The sequence below is a fragment of the Strongylocentrotus purpuratus genome, unplaced genomic scaffold (assembly GCF_000002235.5).
Source record: "Strongylocentrotus purpuratus isolate Spur 01 unplaced genomic scaffold, Spur_5.0 spur5_scaffold_14, whole genome shotgun sequence".
NCBI lineage: Eukaryota > Metazoa > Echinodermata > Echinoidea > Camarodonta > Strongylocentrotidae > Strongylocentrotus > Strongylocentrotus purpuratus.
Window position 1 is genome coordinate 5,678,193 of NW_022145599.1, and position 23,006 is coordinate 5,701,198.

The following is a 23,006-nucleotide window of genomic DNA, read 5'->3' on the forward strand; positions in this document are numbered from 1 at the left end:
TAATTTAATTATCTTATCGTAATGGCTTTGCTTCTTGAAAGACAAACTTGGCAGATGCTACAAAGTGATATATCTATTTTATAAAGTCAAGAATGAAGGCATGCAGGACCACTTGACTGTCATATCTCGACACCTCATAATAACATGTATATCTAATTGTTGGCTCAATATTATAATGCATCTTGGTATAATTGTGAATCTCCTGGTATCCTATTGAGTACGAGAAATAAATAGATAACGGCAGAAATAGGGTTATACTCACCAAGAGTGATAATAGGGAATTCTGCGAATAGACTTGTAGTAGTTTGACCGATGGTGGTGAGTACTGTGAAGTCGTACGCCACACCGTCCTGTAGGCCATCTATAACATGGCTTCCAACTGCAGACGGAAGGGCAGTCTGAACGACAGGCCCAGGAGAAAGGTCCTGGTAAGCTACCCGGTAGCCCTCGAAGTAGTTGTCAGGAGAAGAGGGAGGATCCCATCTTAAGAAAGAGATTGCATTGCTCAGAGTGTACAGGATAATGTTCTCTGGCGGCTTGGGTCCTATGCGAGATCAATCATTTCAAATGTCAGTCTTTCGGTAATCATCATGGAATTGCGGGAAGACATCACAAACATATAATTTAAGATGTTGCATTTATTGGTTTTTCCATTTAGCTTGATTATAACTTTATTTCTGAAACACAAATAAAATACATTGAATATTTCTTAACATGAAAACTTTGGCTTTGTTTTAATTTGGTTCACAGTAAAGCAAATATTTCAATATGTTTTTATAAAAGTCAATAGATAAGCATTTCTTCATCAACTTACGAGTGTAAAACATTTCTAATGCAAACTGATTTCTAATCAGACCGACTATGACGTCGACGTCTACTGTATACTTGGTACCAGGCTGAAGTCCCGTGAATTGATAAGTGAGTGTTGGTTCAGGAGCTAATGGTTGCTCCGGGAATACTTCAGTCGTTCCAGTTTCATCAAAGAGAGTAAGGACGTATGACACAATATTCTGTGAAGGATCATTTTCCCAAGTCAACGTGATGAAGTCTGTCCCCAGATCAGACACATCAAGTGATGTGCCGAGAGGAACTATATATGGAAGAGATGAAAGGTAATGATAATATTATCACTATTAATATTACAATCTTCCCCTCAAAAAATTTGGGATTGGATATTTAATTTCAAATCAAAGTGCTTTCATTTCTTCTATTCACTTTAAAATTTATACAGACAATATCTACGATATATTACAAACTTTAAATGAAAATAATCAAGAGAATGAGAAAGAAAATATCACTTGTGTCGAAAAATTAACTTATTTTCAGTCATATACATAAGTTAAATGAGTGTATGAAGATATGAGTAATTTCTTTTAAAGAGATAATATGCTATTTTGTTAGGGCAATACATTGACACGTTAGATGCAAGAAGCACGAGGTAAGATTTTTTGTTTAACGAGATAACTATAACATCATGATATAATATGTGATGAGACGTATTTTGTATCTTATGCAATGCACTTGTTTTCTTACAAGTAGTCTTTGATGTAATATACTATCAATACATGTTACAATGAGAAGATGAACAACTATCAATTACTTCGACCACAAAGACTTTCAAGAAACCAACTCCAAGACCAATTTCAATGCCGTATATTACTGCCAAAGAAAACATGTTCGGATATTTGTGTCAAAATAGATGACACATTAGGCTACTGAATTAGTAGGATTCGGGGGAGGAAACTGTGCGATCGTGTTCATTAAAACTTATGTTCCACTGGATGTATTCTATCTAATGGCCCGGTCCCACTGGCCGATGGACACAAAACGTATGCATAAAGGACACAGCGGACGAGCAAAATTTCGCGGTTGGCTCCATCCGTTTCATCCGCTCCAGAAATGGACAAAATTTGCGAAAACAGAACGGAAAATAACGGACGTTGGTAGTATGTAGCGGGGATGTTAAACGGATGTTCATCAGAAGCCTAGCGGATGAAAGCGGATGGAAGTGGATGATAGCTTTGAATACTTTATATACGAGATGCATACGCTTACATCCTTTCTATTTCCGTGCTACTAACGATATATATACGTTCCATGTACCTTATCTTTTCTCCCTCTTTCCGTTTTCAGCTGCAGCGGATGTGAGTTGCGATGATGCCCAGAGGATGCAGAGAGGATACAGCGGACGTTTAACGGATGATAACGGACATAGAACGTTTGTTGCTCGTATTTGTCGCGGATTTACATCGTACACGGCGGAAGTTCATCCGTTCTAAAAGTTTTGTGCAGCTCAAAACTTTTTGCGCGGATGAAATCACAGTGGACGGATGCTCGATGGATAGAGCGTATGAAACACGTATGCGATGAGTACACAACGGATGCATAGCGTTTTCCAACGGATGGCAAGTTTTGTTTACGTTTTACATCCTCTTTGCATCCGTAAGTGCAGTGGGACCGGGCCTTAAACTGTGTTTAGGGCATCCAAAAACATATCTTACAAAATACATACTTAGTTCACATTGAGTTCCAGTGAAGCCTTCACGACAAATGCATGTGAATACATTTGAAATTGCGACACACGTCCCAAGGTTTTGACAAGGTCCGCTGCTACAAACTGCAGTACTTGTTGCAATAGCTGTATTAAGTCAAGGAAACGAAACTTTTCTATTATAATGATTGATAACACAGTAACACGTACAAACGGTACGTCTAGCCATGTAAAATATATAAACAAATGTTGTAAAAAGGAAATGAGGGAATAAAATTGATTAGCATAATCCCATTTACGAACTTTCTCCACTTACCGTATTCTCTTAATTAGTTTTAGAATAAGTATGGACAAACTAACCCAAACCCGCGCAAGCAGACACTCTCCCTTAATGTGTGTGTAAGATAATGTTCATGTGCGTTTTTAGAAAAATAGTCAGCGTTTTTCAAATATGAACATTTTCGGAGATCAATTATAGTGAAGGGGTGGACATTTTCACTGCGCATTTGTGTGTATTTCCAGCTACGTTACTACGTGGTCGCAAGAACAGTGCCAACTTCCACCCGTCTGCACTGGTGAAACCAGCGACGGTGATGTTATAAATAGTGCTTTCACGAAGATTGGTCAAGGTAGCAGTTTCAGTATCTGCTGGTGCTTTGTACTGAATTCCGTCGGGGTCAATATACACAATATCATACATGAGATTTGATGGAACGGCCGGCCAGGATAGTGTGATGGAATCTTGTGTAATATAATCTACCATTATATTGGTTGCCGGGGTTCCTGTAAATTAGAATTGGCGATTATCAAACAGTCTGTTCATAAAATCCGGCTTCAAATGAGAAGATATACAATAATGCATTTAATGGTCTGTCATTCATACCTTACCATTTGACTAGAAATCACTTTAGTACATTTGTATTTCCTCGTCAGTATAATGTATAATTTATTTGCCTCAAAACGTGTCTTCCGTTAGGCCTAAAAATGCAGGAATGGCATTCCTCACTGCGGACACGAACATAACTGACCTGATGAAAAATGACTTAAATTGCCAGTTCAAGAGTTACAAAATACATACTTAGTTCACATTGAGTTCCAGTGAAGCCTCCCGGACAAATGCATGTGAATCCATTGGATATATTTAAACATGTCCCAAGGTTTTGACAAGGTCCACTGCTACATGCCGTAGTACTTGTTGCCATAGCTGTAGCAAGTGAAAGGAATGAAACATTTCTATTATAATGATAAGACAGTAACATGTACAAACGGTATGTACAAAGGAAATGAGTGAATGAAATTGATTAGCATGATTCCATTTACGCACTTTCTACAGTTACTGTATTCTCTCATTTAGTTTTAGAATACGTATGGACACACCACCCTAACGGCACACGCACAGACTCTCCCTCAATGTTTGTGGAGGATTTTTACATGCGCGCGTATATATACAAATATATATTTAATCTAAAATATTTAGCGCTTTGAAAAGTCTTATTGTTTAAGAAAAAATAATTTTTCACTCCGCCATGCTGTGTATTTTCAACTACGTTACTTACATGTGGTCGCAGTAACACTGCCAACTTCCGTTTGTCCTTCACTGGTGAAACTAAGGACGGTGATGTTATAAGTAGTGCCTTCAAGAAGATTGGTCAAGGTAGTAGTTTCAGTGGTTGTTGTTTGTGACTGAGTTCCACTGGAACCATTATACACAATCTGATAAATGAGATTTGATGGAACGGCCGGCCAGGATAGTGTGATGGAATCTTGTGTAATAGAATCTATTAGTACATTGGTAGCCGGGATTCCTGTAAATTAGAATTCGTGATTATCAAACAGTCTGTTCATATAATCCGGCTTCAAATGAGAAGATATACAATAGAGCATTTGATTGTCTGTCATTCATACCTGATCAGTTGACTTGAAATCACTTTAGTACATTTGTATTTCCTTGTCAGTATACTGTATAATTTATTTGCCTCAAAACGTGTCTTCCGTTATGCCTAAAAATGCAGAAATGGCATTCCTCACTGCGGACACGAACATAACTGACCTGATGAAAATGACTTAAATTGCCAGTTCAAGAGTTACAAAATACATACTTAGTTCACATTGAGTTCCAGTGAAGCCTCCCGGACAAATGCATGTGAATCCATTGGATATATTTAAACATGTCCCAAGGTTTTGACAAGGTCCACTGCTACATGCCGTAGTACTTGTTGCCATAGCTGTAGCAAGTGAAAGGAATGAAACATTTCTATTATAATGATAAGACAGTAACATGTACAAACGGTATGTACAAAGGAAATGAGTGAATGAAATTGATTAGCATGATTCCATTTACGCACTTTCTACAGTTACTGCATTGTCTCATTTAGTTTTAGAATACGTATGGACACACCACCCTAACGGCACACGCACAGACTCTCCCTCAATGTTTGTGGAGGATTTTTACATGCGCGCGTATATATACAAATATATATTTAATCTAAAATATTTAGCGCTTTGAAAAGTCTTATTGTTTAAGAAAAATAATTTTTCACTCCGCCATGCTGTGTATTTTCAACTACGTTACTTACATGTGGTCGCAGTAACACTGCCAACTTCCGTTTGTCCTTCACTGGTGAAACTAAGGACGGTGATGTTATAAGTAGTGCCTTCAAGAAGATTGGTCAAGGTAGTAGTTTCAGTGGTTGTTGTTTGTGACTGAGTTCCACTGGAACCATTATACACAATCTGATAAATGAGATTTGATGGAACGGCCGGCCAGGATAGTGTGATGGAATCTTGTGTAATAGAATCTATTAGTACATTGGTAGCCGGGATTCCTGTAAATTAGAATTCGTGATTATCAAACAGTCTGTTCATATAATCCGGCTTCAAATGAGAAGATATACAATAGAGCATTTGATTGTCTGTCATTCATACCTGATCAGTTGACTTGAAATCACTTTAGTACATTTGTATTTCCTTGTCAGTATACTGTATAATTTATTTGCCTCAAAACGTGTCTTCCGCTATGCCTAAAAATGCAGAAATGGCATTCCTCACTGCGGACACGAACATAACTGACCTGATGAAAATGACTTAAATTGCCAGTTCAAGAGTTACAAAATACATACTTAGTTCACATTGAGTTCCAGTGAAGCCTCCCGGACAAATGCATGTGAATCCATTGGATATATTTAAACATGTCCCAAGGTTTTGACAAGGTCCACTGCTACATGCCGTAGTACGTGTTGCCATAGCTGTAGCAAGTGAAAGGAATGAAACATTTTTATTATAATGATAAGACAGTAACAAGATATTAACCTGCACTTGCTACTCTCCACCCAGGTGTTAAATGGGTACCCGGTAGGATGCGACCCTCATTGTTGGTCAAACAGCTTGCGAGCGTCAAGTAACGCCCGGCTGGAATGCTCCCCAGGGAGTGGAGATTGTGCACACAGTGTGTGCGGGCAAGTACTGAATCCAATGACCGGGGTAATAGTATATTTGTAAAGCGCTTAGAGACATTTGTATTAAGCGCTATATAAAAATTGAATAATATTATTATTATTGTTATTATGTACAAACGGTATATATACTGTCAAGCCATGTGAAATATAAAAAATGTTGTAAAAAGGAAACGAGGGAAAAAAAATTGATTAGCATGATTCCATTTACGCACTTTCTATAGTTACTGTATTCTCTCATTTAGTTTTAGAATACGTATGGACACACCACCCTAACGGCACACGCACACACCCACCCTCAATGTTTGTGGAGGATTTTTACATGCGCACGTATATATACAAATATATATTTAATCTAAAATATTTAGCGCTTTGAAAAGTCTCATTGTTTAAGAAAAAGAAATTTTCACTCCACCATGCTGTGTATTTTCATTTACGTTACTTACATGTGGTCGCAGCAACACTGCCAACTTCCGTTTGTCCTGTACTGGTGAAACTAAGGACGGTGATGTTATAAGCAGTGCCTTCAAGAAGACCAGTCAAGGTAGTAGTTTCAGAAGTTGTTGTTTGTGACTGAGTTCCAGTGGGGCCATTATACACAATCTGATAAATGAGATTTGATGGAACGGCCGGCCAGGATAGTGTGATGGAATCTTGTGTAATAGAATCTACCAGTACATTGGTAGCCGGGATTCCTGTAAATTAGAATTGGCGATTATCAAACAGTCTGTTCATTAAATTCGGCTTTAAATAAGAAGATATACAATAGAGCATTTGATGGTCTGTCATCCATACCTGATCAGTTGACTTGAAATCAGTTTAGTGCATATGTATTTCCTTGTCAGTATAATTTGTTTACTTCAAAACGTGTCTTCCGTTATGCCTAAAAATGCAGAAATGGCATTCCTCACTGCTGACACGAACATAACTGACCTGATGAAAATGACTTATATTGCCAGTTGAAGAGTTACAAAATACATACTTAGTTCACATTGAGTTCCAGTGAAGCCTCCCGGACAAATGCATGTGAATCCATTGGATATAATGAAACATGTCCCAAGGTTTTGACAAGGTCCACTGCTACATGCCGTAGTACTTGTTGCCATAGCTGTATCAAGTGAAAGGAATGAAACATTTCTATTATAATAATATGTACACGCGGTATGGCTACTGGCAAGTCTTGTGAAATATAACAAATGAGGGAATAAAAAGGTTATTAGCATGATTCAATTAACACACTTTCTACAGTTACTGTATTCTCTTAATTAGTTTCAGAATACGTATGGACACACTCACCCTAACCCAAACACACACTCTCCCACAATGTGTGTGTAAGATAATACGTACATGTGCGTTTTCAGATACAAATAATCTTTCAAAATAGTCAGCGTTTTAAAATATGAACATGTTTGGAGATCAATTACAGTGAAGGGTGGACATTTTCACTGCAAATTTGTGTGTATTTCCAACTACGTTACTTACATGTGGTCGCAGTAACACTGCCAACTTCCGTTTGTCCTGCACTGGTGAAACTAAGGACGGTGATGTTATAAGTAGTGCCTTCAAGAAGATTGGTCAAGGTAGTAGTTTCAGTGGTTGTTGTTTGTGACTGAGTTCCACTGGGGTCATTATACACAATCTGATAAATGAGACTTGATGGAACGGACGCCCAGGATAGTGTGATGGAATCTTGTGTGGTAGAATCTACCACGACATTGGTTGCCGGAGTTCCTGTGAATTAGAATTGGTTATTATTAAACTGTCTGTTCATAAAATCCGGCTTTAAATGAGAAGATATTTAAAAAAAATAGCATTTTATGTTCTGTCATTCATACCTGATCATTTGACTAGAAATCAGATTAGTGCATTTGTATATCCATGTCAATATAATTTCTAGCTTCAAAGCGTTTCTTCCACAGCGCATATAAATGCATGTAGGGTATTATTCACTGCAGAAACGAACATAAATGACTTGATGAAAATTATTTCCATTGCCAGTTGGAGATTGGATGTGCTTGTAGCTTACCTCCTAAAACGATGACATCGAATGTACAAGAAGCCCGATTGCCGGATGGATCGCTAAAAGTATACGTCACGGAGGTTGCCCCGAGAGGAAACGTAGACGGCGGATCAGTGGACTCAGGGATAACAATGCCAGAATTATCGGTAGCAGTCGCACTCGGGACAGACACTTGTGCGCTTGTTTCACCAGCCGAAGCCGTGATAGTTATGGTGGGTGGACAACTTACAACTGGTGGAATAGTATCAACTGAAACAAATAAGGTGTTGATTGTTATAGAAAAAAATTAAGGCGATAATTATCAATGCTCAATTCAATAACCGTGAATTATCCGCCCCACATAATTACAAATAATATTGCAATTAGATGGAACTTAAAAAACCTTTTGTCATATCAGTTATTGAAAAGTATTTTATTTGCAACAGCAAACATGTTCAAGTGAAATAATTAAGATGATTGCTGAAAGCAAACAACCTTGCCTGACGCCAACTTTGATAGGACACCAATCACTCTGCTCATGTTCATATACGATACCACTGTGTCATACCTTGTAAAGAGCCTCTCTATCGCATTAACAATGTCTTTGCTGATGTTAAACTTACGAAGAATCCCTACCATTCCATTCCATCCTGCCATATACGGTCGAATGCTCTTTAAAGTCTATGAAATTATGTAGAATTTTCTTCTGGTCAGTCCTGAATTTCTCACCCTTATAGAATCCTCAGATTAAAAATTTGTTCCACCGTGCTGAGGCCTTTCCAAAACCCTGCCAGTTCTTCTGCAATGATTCTTTTAGCTCTCTGACTCAGTGTATTTAAGATTACTCTAGGAACAGCATGATTGTACAATAGTTGCTACCGGACGTGATTTTGAATTCTTTAGGATGGGTACGATGATTGACTTTGTCCATGCAGATGGTCATGCACGGGTTTTCTAAACCTTATTTTGCAGTTGTTGTTTATGCCTCAAAAGTGTTTTTTCCACCATGTTTGAGGAATCATGTAGGTATGTTGTCTATACATGACGGTTTCCATCTTTTAAGCTCGTAACAGCTTGTTTAACCTCAGGTTGAACATTTGGTGGGTCGTTCTCCTGGTCAGTAACTGTGACTGACCTGAGCTTAGTAGCAGTTTCTGATCTTATGTTAGTTGGTAATTAATGAGTTCATCGCAGTATTTATTCCAACTACTCAGAACAGTCACCCTTTCTATAGGGAGGTTGCCACTTCCGTCTTCTATAACCATCATTCTTGTTCCTTTGCTTCTAGTGAGAAATCATATCTTTTTATAGGCTGCTGCAACTTACTTTGCAGCGGCAATAAATTGCTCATTTAACTGATTTGTTCAAAGCTTTTAGCATGTGTCTCCTACGAGAAGAAGAGCAAATCTTCGTCCAATCTTGGCCTCAATATTTATTAGCATTGTGCGGATCTTCAAACTTTTCCAAGTTGAAATTTAATTTGGGGGACCTCTCTTCCATTACGTTTCTTGAGCTTCAACCTAATGGAGGTCATCTCCAATTTTTAGTCACTTCCTAATTCAGCCAAAGTGAGGGACTTGGTTTGGACAAGGTTTATACTGGACTTATTGCACATGTCAGTGTGTAAGCTAAGGGTATCCACGGCCAAGTGATCGTCTTTCTGAGAGCTTGTCGTAAAAAGAATATCTACTTAAGGCCTGCTTTTCTATCCCAATAAACATGTATTTTAAGAGGTTATACATTTCATTGATACGTACCTGCTACAACATTGACATTATACGAACAAGATGCCACGTTGCCTGATGGATCTGCAAAGGTAAAGGTTAGCGGTGTTGCTCCTATCTGATATTGATTTCCTGCTGGTCGATTCGAAGACACCACCTCCACCATACCAGAGTCATCGGAAGCAGAAGGAATGCCTATATCTATTGTGACATTTACGGTCCCCAGTTGAACTGTCTGGGTGAGGCTAGGGGGACAATCCACAACGGGAGGCGTTGTATCACGAGACACTGTAGAGGCAACAACAAAACAATCCGAATTGAAGGAATGGAATTAAAAGAAGAAATCATGAGTAATAAGAAGTAATATTATTGTTTATCCAGGTCATTTTCATAAAACAACGAAACAAACACAAACTGAAAGCTTTGAAATGCTATTTTACTAGTTATAATAGTCACAGTTGTATAGCACTTAAATATCATTTTACACGTCTTTACCCCTCACGCACGGCCACGCACACTTATATGTGGACGTATTAGTATGTGGGTACGTATGAGCGTTGTGAGTAATTATATTTGTGTGCGTGTATTTGTGAATTGGCGTGTGCGTTTGTGTGTAAAATTATTGAAATAAATATTGAGTCAGTGTTTTGAAGAAGAAAAAAAAAAATTAATATATAACGAATTTCACTGCGCCATGCAGTGTATTTCCAGCAATGTTACTTACATGTGGTCGCAATAACAGTGCCAACTTCCACCTGTCCTGTACTGGTGAAACTAAGGACGGTGATGTTATAAGTAGTGCCTTCAAGAAGATTGGTCAAGGTAGCAGTTTCAGTGGTTGATGTTGTTTGGGATAGAGAGCCACTGGGGTCAATATACACAATCTGATAAATAAGATTGGATGGAACGACCGGCCAGGATAGTGTAATGGAATCTTGTGTGACCAAATCGACCATTACATTTGTTGCCGGGGACCCTGTGAATTAGAAATGACGATTTAATAGCAAACCTACAAGAAAAATAGCTAGTATGAAAGCACACAAATGACCATCTCATGTTCTGCCACCACAATTCGCTCATACCCAACTCCGTGACTAGAAATCGTATCAGGGGATACGTGTATATCCACGTCAGTAACATTTCCTACTGCAAAACATGTATTACATATAAATACATAATTCTATCTATTCGACCTAACAGTGGATACGATGACCTCGAATGAACAGGATGCCCAATTGCCTAAGGGATCCATGTATACATATATATATGACACGGTGGTTGTTCCTACTGAAAACGGATTACCAGGAGTTGGCTGAGTGCTAATGAGGGTTGCACTACCATAGTTATCGCTTGCAGTGGCACTGGGACACGATAGATACACCAGGAGCACCCGTTTCAAAGAAAGATCCTGGGCAAACTACGACGGGCTGAGTAGAATCAACTGAAAAGTCACAAGTTCATTAGTACCTTGAAGCTAAACCACGAAGGATATGTGTCCATAGGGCATCTTTTTTTCTTCTTTCGTGCATAATTTGTATTTACTACTAATATTATTTCATTTGACAAGAAAAGGTGTATTGTGATTAAAAAAGATAAAGTACACTCACCAATAGAGATGGTAATAGAGAAGGTACAAGAACCCTGGTTACCGGAGGGATCCCTATACGTATACGTCACGGGAGTGGTTCCTACAAGAAATGTACTCCCAGACGGCGGAATAACGCTCACAAGGACAAAACTACCCGAGTTGTCAGTGACAGTTGCACTAGCGAAAGGTATGGACACACCAGGCAAACCAGCAGCAATTGTGTTGACGATGTCGGATGGACACGTCACGACGGGCGGCATACTGTCAACTGAAAAATACAAGTAAAAGTAGATTTCAAAGTTATCTTGTGACCAGATGTACCTGCTAGACTTCACAAGTGAACAGGTAATCTATACAGAGGATTTTCTCTGCTATTTCACCAGTACGAGTCATTAGTAATAAGATGCCTGATGATTGGTAACTCCTTCTCTGTACGTGTACATGACATGAAACACGTTTCGTATGTACATTCAAGAATATTTACTAATTACCACCATGAGATGGTTGATGCCTCATCACATCCGCAATATATTCAATGAGCGGTTAGATTATTGATCAATCGTGACTCTACCACCACTCCTTTGAAGCCCCTCTAAAGTTTTGGGAGCGCCACAAATTTGATGGCAAAATTTCACTTAAATCGTATCAGAATGGGAAAGAGGATGTCATTTAAGACACATTTCTGCAAGGAATTTCTAAACAAATGTGTTTGAAGTCGAATAATAATGAAAGAATACAATTTTGTTTGCTTTCTGCATACAACAGAAAACCTAAATTATGTATTATTTGATCAATATTTGTCTTCAACATATTTGAGGGGGGTAATCTTTGCAGAAGTGTGTCTGAAATGACATCCTCTGTCACAGTATGATATAATTTAAGTGAAATTTTGCCATCAAATTTGGGGCTCCCAAAACATTAGAGGGGCTTTCGCTAAGATCTAGCCCTTTTATTCTTACATGATGACACGGTGACTGTGAAGGTGCAAGAAGCTTGATTCAATGCTGAATCCCGGTAGGTAAATGTGACTGGTGTTTGTCCAAGAGGAAATTGATTTGTCGTTGGCAGAGTTGAACTCACAAGTACCACAGTGCCTGATTCATCAGTAACAGTGGGTTGTGGAACTGATATCTCTGCAAAGGCAGTTCCTATTTCAACTAGCTCGTTAATATCAACAGGACAGATCACAGAGGGTGGTGTAGTATCAGGGGAACCTTAGAAGAAGAAAAATATGGTTGTATTAGCTAGGACTTTTGTATTCTTGCATTAGATAGAACTGCCTTGAGGATCATAATGTATACTCGGAAGAATGGTATCAGTGATAAAGATTAGGTAGCGTCATATGAAAATGGAAGTGAAGGGATAACATCGACTGAATATGTATGCAAAACCAATGATAAAAACATGTCGATCGATTGCCTTCCAAGTATTGTATATTAACTAACTAAAGAGATATCCATTGTTCATTATATATACCTGGTGGAAGTATTGTCAAAGCCGCACGGGTTCTAAGGCCGTTTCTCTGGCTATACAGATTGAACGTGTAGTCTGTGTTCGGCGATAGACCCGTGATTTGTTCTGACGTCCTGCCCATAGCCACTTCTCTACTGGAGATCCCATCTCCTGAGGCTGTTGCATATGAGATCACATACCCATCCACACCTGGGGTAGTGGCCCACCTAAGCTCATAGCTGGTAGCCGATGTACTCTGAACGGTAGCGCTTGTTGGAGCAAGGGGTAGAGCTGGAACATAAAAGTACATCGATGACAATCACAAATTCCAACGTGGAATCAAGGACATTATGGCCCATGCCACATGAAGAGTCTACTCAATCGAGCCATTCACGACCACCCAGGGATATCAATGCACAGAACGGGTCCAGACTCAATCTATAGAGTGACGCAACCCCTTTAATCAAAGAGCAATGGCCTGTTGTAAGGTTTTGAACTTATCCCTAATCGCTTTCGTCAGAACATTGACATAGAAATCATCACGAGCCAATGAGTGTGAGCAGAACAATCCCCCCCCCCCCCACTCAGGGGTCGGAATGACCGCATGCGTGTTGCCAAAATATCCGGTAAAGGGGTGCTTTTCGTGCGACAAAGTCCGGCCCGAGAATTGTAAAAAAAAGGGTTGTATTTGACTTTTCACCCGGAGATTTCTTTAAAAAGGGGGTGTTTTTCCTTTTTTTCTCTCATCTCTTTGGACTCCTGAGAAGTTATTTAGAATTTAGGGGGGTACATTGAACATTTTTCCTGATTTAGGGGGGTATCCAAGGCAGGAAAAGCCCGCGAAAAGCCCGCGAAAAGCCCGCGAAAGGGGGGTTCGGAAATGTTGGCAGTCCTCAGATAGGGGGTGCATTCAAAAAGAGGGAACGAGCATATGCGTACCCTAAATAACACTGAGTGGGGGGGCCGAGAGAACAATAGTGTGACAGCGCCGGTGCAGCCGTTACTATATGTAGGGGCCTATAGTTGACTGCATACTGCGGCAAGAATTCTATTTAATTAAACAATCAAGTGCAGTAATGGTATAAGTGAATTATTTCTCCTATGCTGCTGGCTTTACCCTTATAAATGCGAAAAGGGGGCCACGACTCACAACCAATGTAATCTTTTATATAAAGGCCACATGCAAGGTTTTAGATTTGTCCAAAAAATCGGCGTCAACGGAACACTGACAAGTTTAGCATATCATTGAATCTTTACAAACCATTGAGAGGCTTTTATATCTACATTGTTCGCTGCTTCGTTGTATACAGGGGCATTGCATTGCTTGAAATTAATATGATCGGTGCAGCGGAATGATGGATCATGTACAGTTGATATCAACAATCTCACATCGGGGTCTATACTAACACTACCGCAATTACAATATTAAAATATTTTTAATCTCATAGTATAGTTGCCGTTTCATTTCATATTCTTCATCCTCCCCAAACTACAGGAAATTTGTTTAAATAATATTTCACCATTATATCACTTAGTATAAGATTATTAAAAACCTCTACAACGAGTTCGTTTTTTCATATCTGATTGCACTGTTACCCAAGTTTGAAAACCAACCTGAAAGAGGTGGGTCCTCAGCCGATACAAGGTAGTTCGTATCGATTTTTCCCCCTAAGAAAGGGACTACTAACACCCCGGTGGGTGGATTGCCTGCCAGAGTGTCATCCTGCACAGTAATCGTAGTTGTTGTAGGGTCATTAACACTCCTCTGGAAACCAGAGCTTCCAGCTGTGTAAGCTACGAGATAACCGGTTACATCCGTGATGTCTCCGGGCTCCCAAGACACGGTGAAGAAGTCTAGCTCATGTGACTGGAAGTAGACATCCCTTGGTGCCGGACTAGAAACCAATGGATCTAGAGCCATGACGTGGACATATTTGTAAACGTAGAAAAAATATTGAATAAAAGCACAAATATTTAGAAATTACTTAAAATAAATAGTCACCACAGTTTGACTTTTAAAGATGTTACTGCATAACAATGTCAGTCTATCAGTTAACAAGCAAAAGATGTAAAACACACTATACTATAATTTAAGATATCCGTATAGGGGGTGAACATACATTATGAACAAAATTAATTTAATCATCTCAGAACATGATAACATGTTTATCAAGGTCATTTATATTCATCTTCAAACTCTCATGGATGAAACAACAAGCCCATCTCAAATGATATTAGAATAACTCGATAACATATTTGGCCAACAGCTTAATACGCTAACCGTCGACCAAAATTGAGATTAAGTTCATGAGTTTTACTTGATAACTAAAACCGAACTTTTTATGAATATAACTATTTAATCGCAAATGAATTCAGTCATTCTCATGCATTCCAATTGGATGTCAAATAAAGTATTCGAATTTCTACCTGTATTAAATGTAACAGTCCCTATTTCATTTGTCCCCATTCCGTCGGGTAGATTAGCTCTGACAATAACGTTGTAAGCTGATCCTGGGGTTAAGCCAGTAAGATCAGCTGAATCCGAAGAAGAGACGACTGTCTGTGGCAAGCCATTTGGCCCAGTGTAGAAGACCAGGTAAGTTGGGTTTCCAGGTATGGTCATCCATGAGACACTTGCTGTGGTTGCTGTTACATCTCTAACGAACACAAATGGTAGCGTATCTGCAAAAAGAAATATGTCAACACGAAAATGACGAGCAAAAACATCCCTCACACAGTAAAAACCACTACCATCAGAGTGTATCAAGCAATGTAGGTTGAATGGTTGCGTTACACAAATAAATGCTTAGGCTTTCGCACAATGCAAACGTTTAGAATCAAGAAAGTTACTCAACAAATGCTACCCCCCCCCCACCCCCCCCCCCCCCCAGAAAAAAGGGGGGTATGTACAACTGGGAAAACGATCATAGAGCCGTCGGTCGAATTACTGTAAAGCGAGCAAATTAGACTCGCAACTTGTTTTTGCTTAGATGTCCGTCGTTAAACTTTAGCGAAAGTTTCTGGTTTCTCAGTATCCATTCAGAAAGAATAAATGATTGCATAATTCCCTTAATTTTAACCGTAGAGAAATCTTAATTGTAATGTAGGTGTACCTGTATTGACAAGAGTAGTGCCTACAACAACAGTTGTTCCGGTGCTAGTAATTGCCTCGACGCGAACATCGTAGAATGCGCCTGCACTAAGGCCAGAAAGGGTAACAGAATTCGTTCCAGAAGGGACTGTCCTTTCCAGACCACCTGGTCCAGTGTTTGTGTAGATGATCCTATAACCTAGGTTTCCAGGAAGAGGTGTCCAGGACAATATAGCTGTCGATGATGACACACTATCAACGGTCACTGTCGTTTGTTCTGTTTATCATATTGTTGGGGAAAAGAGGGTAATTGACGCATTTACAGATAGGATGGAACAACAAAAAATTAATGCTTCATTCAAAATTACAACTGTAGCTACAATGCCGTGTATATAAAAGGGCGTTTACATTTTGGATTGACAAAATTAGTTTTCGATACTAAAGATGGCAAAGTTAACGACATTTTCGAATGTCTTTGACAACGTAAGTGTTTTGAGATCGGATGGGGATAAGAGGGGTTAGATATAAAAGTGACATTTTGTTACACAAAGAGGATGGCGATTTCTTGTGATTACCGAGGTACGGAAAGAAACACAGCAACTGACTAGGGCAGGAGGGGGCATCCCTTTGCAAAGTAAGAATAGGCCTACTTAAATTGAGCGTTATGTTAAGGTTTCTCTTCCACACATATGATCACATTCTACATTGAGACAGAAGATGTGCCCAATACATGCCATGCGGAATGGTGCATAAAGATTAAAACTTACGAAAACGGTTGATGCGATGTGCACCATTTTCAAATTCTTCTTATTTTGTTACATGTGTGCATGGAAAACCTTGACATATCAAGATGTAATTATTTGAATATTAGATCCTTACAATAGGCTACATAATCCTTATATATGTATAGGCATTATTCAATATTCTTAATACTTCAGCAATGTTGGAGTAATTCGGGTAAACTTGAAGTAATATCAAACCCTCGCACCATTCATTCACTCATTCACCCATTACAGCAAATGAATGGAGGCAGCATTTATTAATTTTCAGAAGAACCCGTCCTTTTATGTTACTTTTCTGAATAAAAAAGCAAGTGCATTTGTCGGCTAAAGGAGACGTTGGTAGTTCAGTTTACCCACATTTGCCAGGGACCAACCTGTATTCGTCGTTGCGGTGCCTACTACAAATGTAGTGGTTCCTATATCCGCTTGCACACGAAATGTGTACATAAATCCTGGCACTAGATTACTGAGACTGGCTGAATTCGTCCTAGATGCAATTGTTCTTTCTATGCCATCTGGTCCAGTGTAGATGATCTGATAAACGGTGTTTTCAGTAAGAGCGGTCCATGACAGGCTGGCCGTTGAGGGCGTTATATTGTTAACCGTCACCGAGTTTGATTGGCCTATGGGGGAATAGATAATTAGAGTTAGAATGAAAGGCTATTTAAAACATGAAGTGTAACATATTGTGTGCACAATTACAATGAATGATACTTATTGAAGATAGCCAGCGATTTCATGTTAGGTTTCAAGAGAAGGATAACTTAACATGTTACTAACACTAAATATTATGAACAATAATGATGTCCCATAATATTGTTCTTACTAAAAATGTTTCACAATACGTTGGTACCATTTCAATACGCACCAAAAACTGCAGTACTCTGTAAATAACATTAAGCATTCTCGGTAGAACTAAAAGAGATGATATATCAAAGACCACACCTATAAGGGGTAATAAAAAGCATACATGGAGAATAAAGTACCTCAATATATCGTCACCCTATCAACCTCTCTGACTGTATACGTTTCATGAGATAAAAGAGATATAATATGATCTAGAATAAATGCCAGCTGTACCAGTGATATAAAGATCATAATAGCTACGGCAAAGTAGAGAATGGTTGACCAGCATGTACTTTGGAATGACAAGAACATCTCAACCTGTCTGAAAATGAGACTGGTCAAAACCCTGGTTTGGGATGCTATGCTTTATGGTGCTGAAAAATTAACTGCTCAAAGCCGATGAAAATCGCATCATGGCAGCAGAAATTTGGTTCTGTAGGAAAATGCTAAAAATCAGCTGGAAGGACAAAAGAATTAACCTCAGTGTTCTACAAGAACTGAACACAGAAAGAGGTCTCCTTGGAAAAGTGGCCCGCCTCAAGATGGGTTACTTTGGACACAATTTCTGCTAAAATCGGAAAAATGCTCAATTTACCCCCCTAAATTCGGAACAGTTTCTCAGGAGTCCAAAGAGATCAGAGAAAAAAAAAAGAAAAAACACCCCCTTTTTAAAGAAATCTCCGGGTAAAAAGTCAAATACACCCCTTTTCTTACAATTCTCGGGCCGGACTCACGAAAAGTACACCTTTACCGGACATTTTGGTAACGCGCATGCGGTCATTCCGACCCCGGAGTGGGGGGGGGGGGAGGGGCGGGGAACAGGATAGAAACAAACAAAGAAGACAAGAATAAGATGTGTAGATGTGGTCGCCAATCGCCAGGAGCTGACGATGGCAGCCAGGTAGGTAGATTACGAGTAATCAAAAGAGAGGAATCGTGGGTCTATTGCAAAATTTTGAGTGAGCAGTATATTAATGTATGTTGACAACCTACTTGTTGTGAATGTTGTAGTTCCCACTTCTAATTGTCCACCCTGTCCGGCTAAATTGGCCACTACGCGGGCGTCGTATGAGAACCCTGGCAACAGATTTGACAGCGTCATGGATTCTGTTGCTGACGAGACCGTACTCTGGGAGCCATCCTGACCGGTAAGATTGATCTGGTAGCCTGTGGCTCCTGGCACAGCTGTCCAAGACAATGTAGCCGTTGTTGGTGTCACTTCATCGACATTGATTTGTGGTGCTTGGAAGAATGAAGAAAGAAAATGATTAATCATTTGAATGATTTCTGTCGATTGATATTCCTACGACAAAATAAGCTAAAGTTTAATCTTAATACAGATGACTGTGGAGGCACCAACTTTGATTTTCTTTTGTACCGGTATTGAAATTTACGATTTCTTTTGGTCTTAGAAAAGTTCGTTCGCCTCCTTGTACTATTTGCATTTCAATTGGTTAAAGTTACATTATTCTCAGTTGCCAGTATTTCGGTCAAGCTAGTTTTCATGGATTTAACCCGGAAGGGACGCTTACGTATTTCTAAAACATGAGTCCATTGTTAGGTTATATTTAACGGAATAATCAATGGAGTATACGATCTTTTTGGAGGGATAGCTCGTTGTTATGGTCCATCCCATCGTTACATTGGGATTGCCCGTGCTCTCTAAATGATCATGTGCGATATCTTTTTTTTATTGATATTCCATTTCCTTTGCCGCCATTAGGTGCTAAAGTTTTAGCAGAGTTCGGGGCGCCTAGCCCATAGATGTGACTGTTCGTGATTCCTGATCATGTGTAATAAATTGTAATAAACGTACTATCCACTTCAACACTTGACTTTTATTAAGAACTTTTCATTTCTTCGCTTGGACTTTGTTCTTCTCTTGAACGCGACTCGGGCGGGGTGGTAGGCGGCCATCGGCCATCCCGTAGCCTGGTCCGCTTTACTTTTATAAAGAAAATAACCAATCCACGGTTTAAAAAAAATGTATTGAACATAACTTATGTGAACTATTGTATATGACAAAAATGCGGATGGGCCTACAATTTCCTCTAATTCCCGCAGAATAGAGGATTATTTGTACATTTTAAAACAATCATTTTACATCTGTGTCAAGACAAAGCCTGGAAAAATAAAAAATCATAACCATAGTGATGACAGATTTTAAACTTTACCTAATGTCGTGGTAGTAGTAGTGCCTATGACATTAACTCCCGTTGGTTCATTGACTTGCACACGAATGCAATATGTAGTCCCGGGAATAAGATTGACAAGACTGGCCCCGTTTGTCACAGATGACACTGTCGTTGCCGTACCGTCTGGGCTCGTGTAGATAATCTGATAAATACGGCTACCCGATAGAGGTGTCCATGTCACACTGGCTGTAGAAGATGTTACACTGGTCACTGCCACTGATCCAGATGGTGCATCTGGGTTATGAGCATATATAGAGAAAAGAAGGCTTGGTATATGTTGTGTTTGTAAGACTGTGCTAACAGTCAACGTCGAGGGCTCAATCCCCTTTATGTACACATGATGACAATATGATCGGACATCTTGGAATAGATTAAATCATCTCAACTTCTAAATTCATTGTATTTAGTTTTATGTCTTTGAGTTCCTAAATACTACATCTGGCGACGAGAATGGCTGGAATAGGTCTTGTAGCACCTAACCCATTCCTAGCAACCCCAGGAGAACCTCCTGTGCCTTGGTCACGATGGATTTTGAGCTTCAAAACGTATTTGACTGCAAGCGGGTTGGACACAGCGGAGATACCCGACCTCCGCCGCCGCGCAATCCTGATCCACTGTTTGGGCGCAGAGGGGCAGCGGATCTTCGGACAGCTGGAAGTGTCTACTACCGGTACGTACGATAAAGCTGTTGATGAACTTGAGAAATATTTTGGGCCAAAAACAAGTGTGATGATTGAACGATATCGTTTCCGACAGAGAGTACAAGGTCATGGGGAGCCAGTAAAACAATATGTGGCAGCCATAACCGAACTGGCATCCAAGTGCAAGTTTGGCACCTTAAACGATGAACTGGTTAGAGATCAACTAATCGAAAAGACGTCTATTCCCCGTATTAGAGAACGTCTGTTAATGGAGGATGACGGTCTGACACTTAAGAAGGCGCTCGATCTAGCGATCCAGATCGAAGCCGCAATGCTGGACGCCAAGCTCCTCAAACAACACGATGTGACTGTGAGTGCCAGTACAGGACATAGTCATACTGCACATCAGGCAACTCCAGTACAGAACATCAAACGACCATATCATAACAAAGCCCACTCTAACCATGCTAACTCGAAGTCGTGTTCGAACTGCGGACGGACACACCCTCCGAAAGCGTGTCCAGCGTTTGGAAAACGTTGCAATTCGTGCTCGAAGATGCACCATTTCTCTAGCGTATGCAGATCTACCAAGAAAAGTGCATCTTCAGTTCGACACGTTGATGAACCAATAGAGGGCGACATAGCAAGCAGCGTGTTCACACTCTCAGACCGGATCTCTTCAGCACATTCAGGTCAGTTCAAAGAATGTGAAGTGCAGATTGCTGGTACTAACCTCTCTTTGATGATTGATGTGGGGGCCAAAGTGTCAATTCTTAGTGATAAACTGTATCATCGACATTTCTCACATTGTAGCCTGTCATCGACATCGAGCAAGCTCATAGCATATGGTGAACCACCTACACTGATTTCCGTTCTGGGCATGGTTGAGCTTCCTGTCGGGTACAAGGATGTACATCTCGACAGCTTTACGTTCTACATAGCGAAGGGCGAGAGCCTTATGGGAGTCAATCTGTTCGACGCCCTAGGATTTCAGATGAACGACCACACTGGTGAACGCATTCGGCTCGTAGACAATGCGTATAGAGAACGCTATGCTGCACTTTTCAACGAGTTTGGTAAATGCAAAGGATATTGCCATGCACCAAGGGTGGATTCCTCAGTCCCACCTACTGCACAGAGTCTCCGTCGACTTCCGTTAGCTGTCAGGGATGAAGTCTCAAAGGAACTTCATAGGCTTGAATCCGATGGCATCATTGAGCGCATCGATTCATCCCTGTGGGTGTCTAATCTGGTCATCGCACGCCGTAAGAATGGAGATCTTAGACTTTGTGTAGATTTGAGGGCAGTCAACAAGGCAATCATTCCGGATAAGTATCCACTTCCTACTATGAATGAACTTTCAGCTTCATTCCACGGAGCTAAAGTTTTCTCTAAACTAGACATGAGACGTAGCTATCTCCAGGTTCCGCTAGCAGAGCAGAGCCGCCATCTCACTGCATTCAACACACACATAGGCATGTTTCAGTATCGCCGTATGCCCTATGGACTGAACTCAGCACCTAGCGCATTCCAGAAAATCGTTTCTTCAGTTCTAGCTGGAATCGAGGGCACGTTGAATCTCCTTGATGATGTGGTAGTCTTCGGAGAGGACAAGGCTCAGCACGATCAACGATTAGCAGAAGTCATGACGCGCCTCGCCAAGCATAACTTGACGCTCAACGAGGCCAAGTGCACGTTCGCTGCTTCGGACATTGATTTTCTGGGATATCATGTCACTGCAGATGGTCTGACGCCTACACTCGACAACGTTGCAGCTATCCGAACACTCCCAGCCCCAACGAATGTGAAGGAGCTAGCCTCATTCTTGGGAACAACGAACTTCTACCGCAAATTTGTGCCACAATACGCAGAAATCGCAGAACCTCTGCAGAAGCTTCTCCGGAAGGACGCGCTTTGGGAATGGCACAACGCACAAGAGACCGCATTCAACACGCTCAAAGGAAGAATCGCAGAGCCGCCAGTTCTCGCTCACTTCACTCCAAGCGCTGAAACGTACGTGACTACAGACGCATCAGCGTTCGCTATCGGAGCACAACGCCTCACAACTCGCTACACAACTCGCCTCACAACTCGCTACAACCCTCAAAGCAATGGCGGCGTAGAGCGTTTCAACCGGGTAATCAAGGAGAGCTTGAAAGCGAATCTCGCAGATGGAATGACCTTCGATAAGGCCATCCAGACCCTACTACGCACGTATCGCTCAACACCTCATTCGCTAACCGGAAAGACTCCAGCAGAGTTGATGTTGGGACGGAACCTCCGTATGCCATTCAACATCCTGAAACCACCGGTTTCAGAGCCTGCAAGCACACAGGCTGAAGCGAGAGAGATTGAGAGGAAACAGCAAAGCATGAAAGCGTACACTGACAAACGCAGACGAGCAATCACACCGAAATTCGCTATCGGTGACTGGGTTCGTGTAAAGCGTCCAAATCGCAAGCACAAGCTAGCTTCGGGGGTATCGAAACCCAAACAGATCGTGAAGAAGCTCGGCTCGAATGCATTTGTACTAGATGACGGAACGCGATGGAACACCAGACGCCTTATCGCGAGCAAGCCAGGCAACATGAATGAAAGCGATTGGGAAGACACCTTTCCATTCCCTACAAGCACTGAAGATCAAGAGCAACAGCGAGCAGAACCGCGAACTGTTCGTCGTTCTCAGCGTCTAAGGAGACGACCTGGATATCTACGAGATTACAGATCTTAAATCCTTAGAGCCGA

At 40.6% G+C, this 23,006-nt stretch overlaps 3 protein-coding genes across 5 annotated transcripts in view; 1 reads left to right on the forward strand and 2 right to left on the reverse strand.

Moving 5' to 3' along the window:
* Nucleotides 1–9,948, reverse strand: part of LOC105442566 (hyalin-like) — a 22,265-nt gene extending 12,317 nt beyond the window's left edge. Inside the window, exons 1-13 of one of the 3 annotated variants that reach the window (XM_030984035.1) lie at nucleotides 9,700–9,948; nucleotides 7,970–8,212; nucleotides 7,426–7,674; nucleotides 6,926–7,051; nucleotides 6,390–6,638; nucleotides 5,611–5,736; nucleotides 5,068–5,316; nucleotides 4,591–4,716; nucleotides 4,048–4,296; nucleotides 3,570–3,695; nucleotides 2,513–2,638; nucleotides 815–1,090; nucleotides 263–544 (exon numbers count right to left, since the gene is read on the reverse strand). In XM_030984035.1, coding sequence (XP_030839895.1) covers nucleotides 263–544; nucleotides 815–1,090; nucleotides 2,513–2,638; nucleotides 3,570–3,695; nucleotides 4,048–4,296; nucleotides 4,591–4,716; nucleotides 5,068–5,316; nucleotides 5,611–5,736; nucleotides 6,390–6,638; nucleotides 6,926–7,051; nucleotides 7,426–7,674; nucleotides 7,970–8,212; nucleotides 9,700–9,832 — 2,560 coding nt within the window. In that variant the 5' untranslated portion in view covers nucleotides 9,833–9,948. The remainder of the gene's footprint in view (nucleotides 1–262; nucleotides 545–814; nucleotides 1,091–2,512; nucleotides 2,639–3,569; nucleotides 3,696–4,047; nucleotides 4,297–4,590; nucleotides 4,717–5,067; nucleotides 5,317–5,610; nucleotides 5,737–6,389; nucleotides 6,639–6,925; nucleotides 7,052–7,425; nucleotides 7,675–7,969; nucleotides 8,213–9,699) is intronic. The other 2 variants (XM_030984036.1, XM_030984037.1) reach the window with 2 other exon arrangements.
* Nucleotides 9,880–19,980, reverse strand: LOC582315 (hyalin-like). Its single transcript, XM_030984955.1, has 11 exons — nucleotides 19,956–19,980; nucleotides 18,419–18,667; nucleotides 16,954–17,202; nucleotides 15,820–15,996; nucleotides 15,134–15,388; nucleotides 14,321–14,617; nucleotides 12,731–12,997; nucleotides 12,214–12,468; nucleotides 11,274–11,522; nucleotides 10,391–10,642; nucleotides 9,880–9,911 (listed from the first exon to the last, which is right to left on the reverse strand). The coding sequence occupies exons 1-11, from the start codon at nucleotides 19,978–19,980 to the stop codon at nucleotides 9,880–9,882; spliced, it is 2,307 nt and encodes a 768-aa protein (XP_030840815.1).
* Nucleotides 19,981–20,070: 90 nt separating this feature from the next.
* LOC115923712 (uncharacterized protein K02A2.6-like) lies at nucleotides 20,071–22,992 on the forward strand. The gene has a single exon (XM_030984958.1). It carries the CDS (start codon nucleotides 20,071–20,073, stop codon nucleotides 22,990–22,992), a length of 2,922 nt encoding a protein of 973 aa, XP_030840818.1.
* The last annotated feature ends 14 nt before the right edge of the window (nucleotides 22,993–23,006 follow it).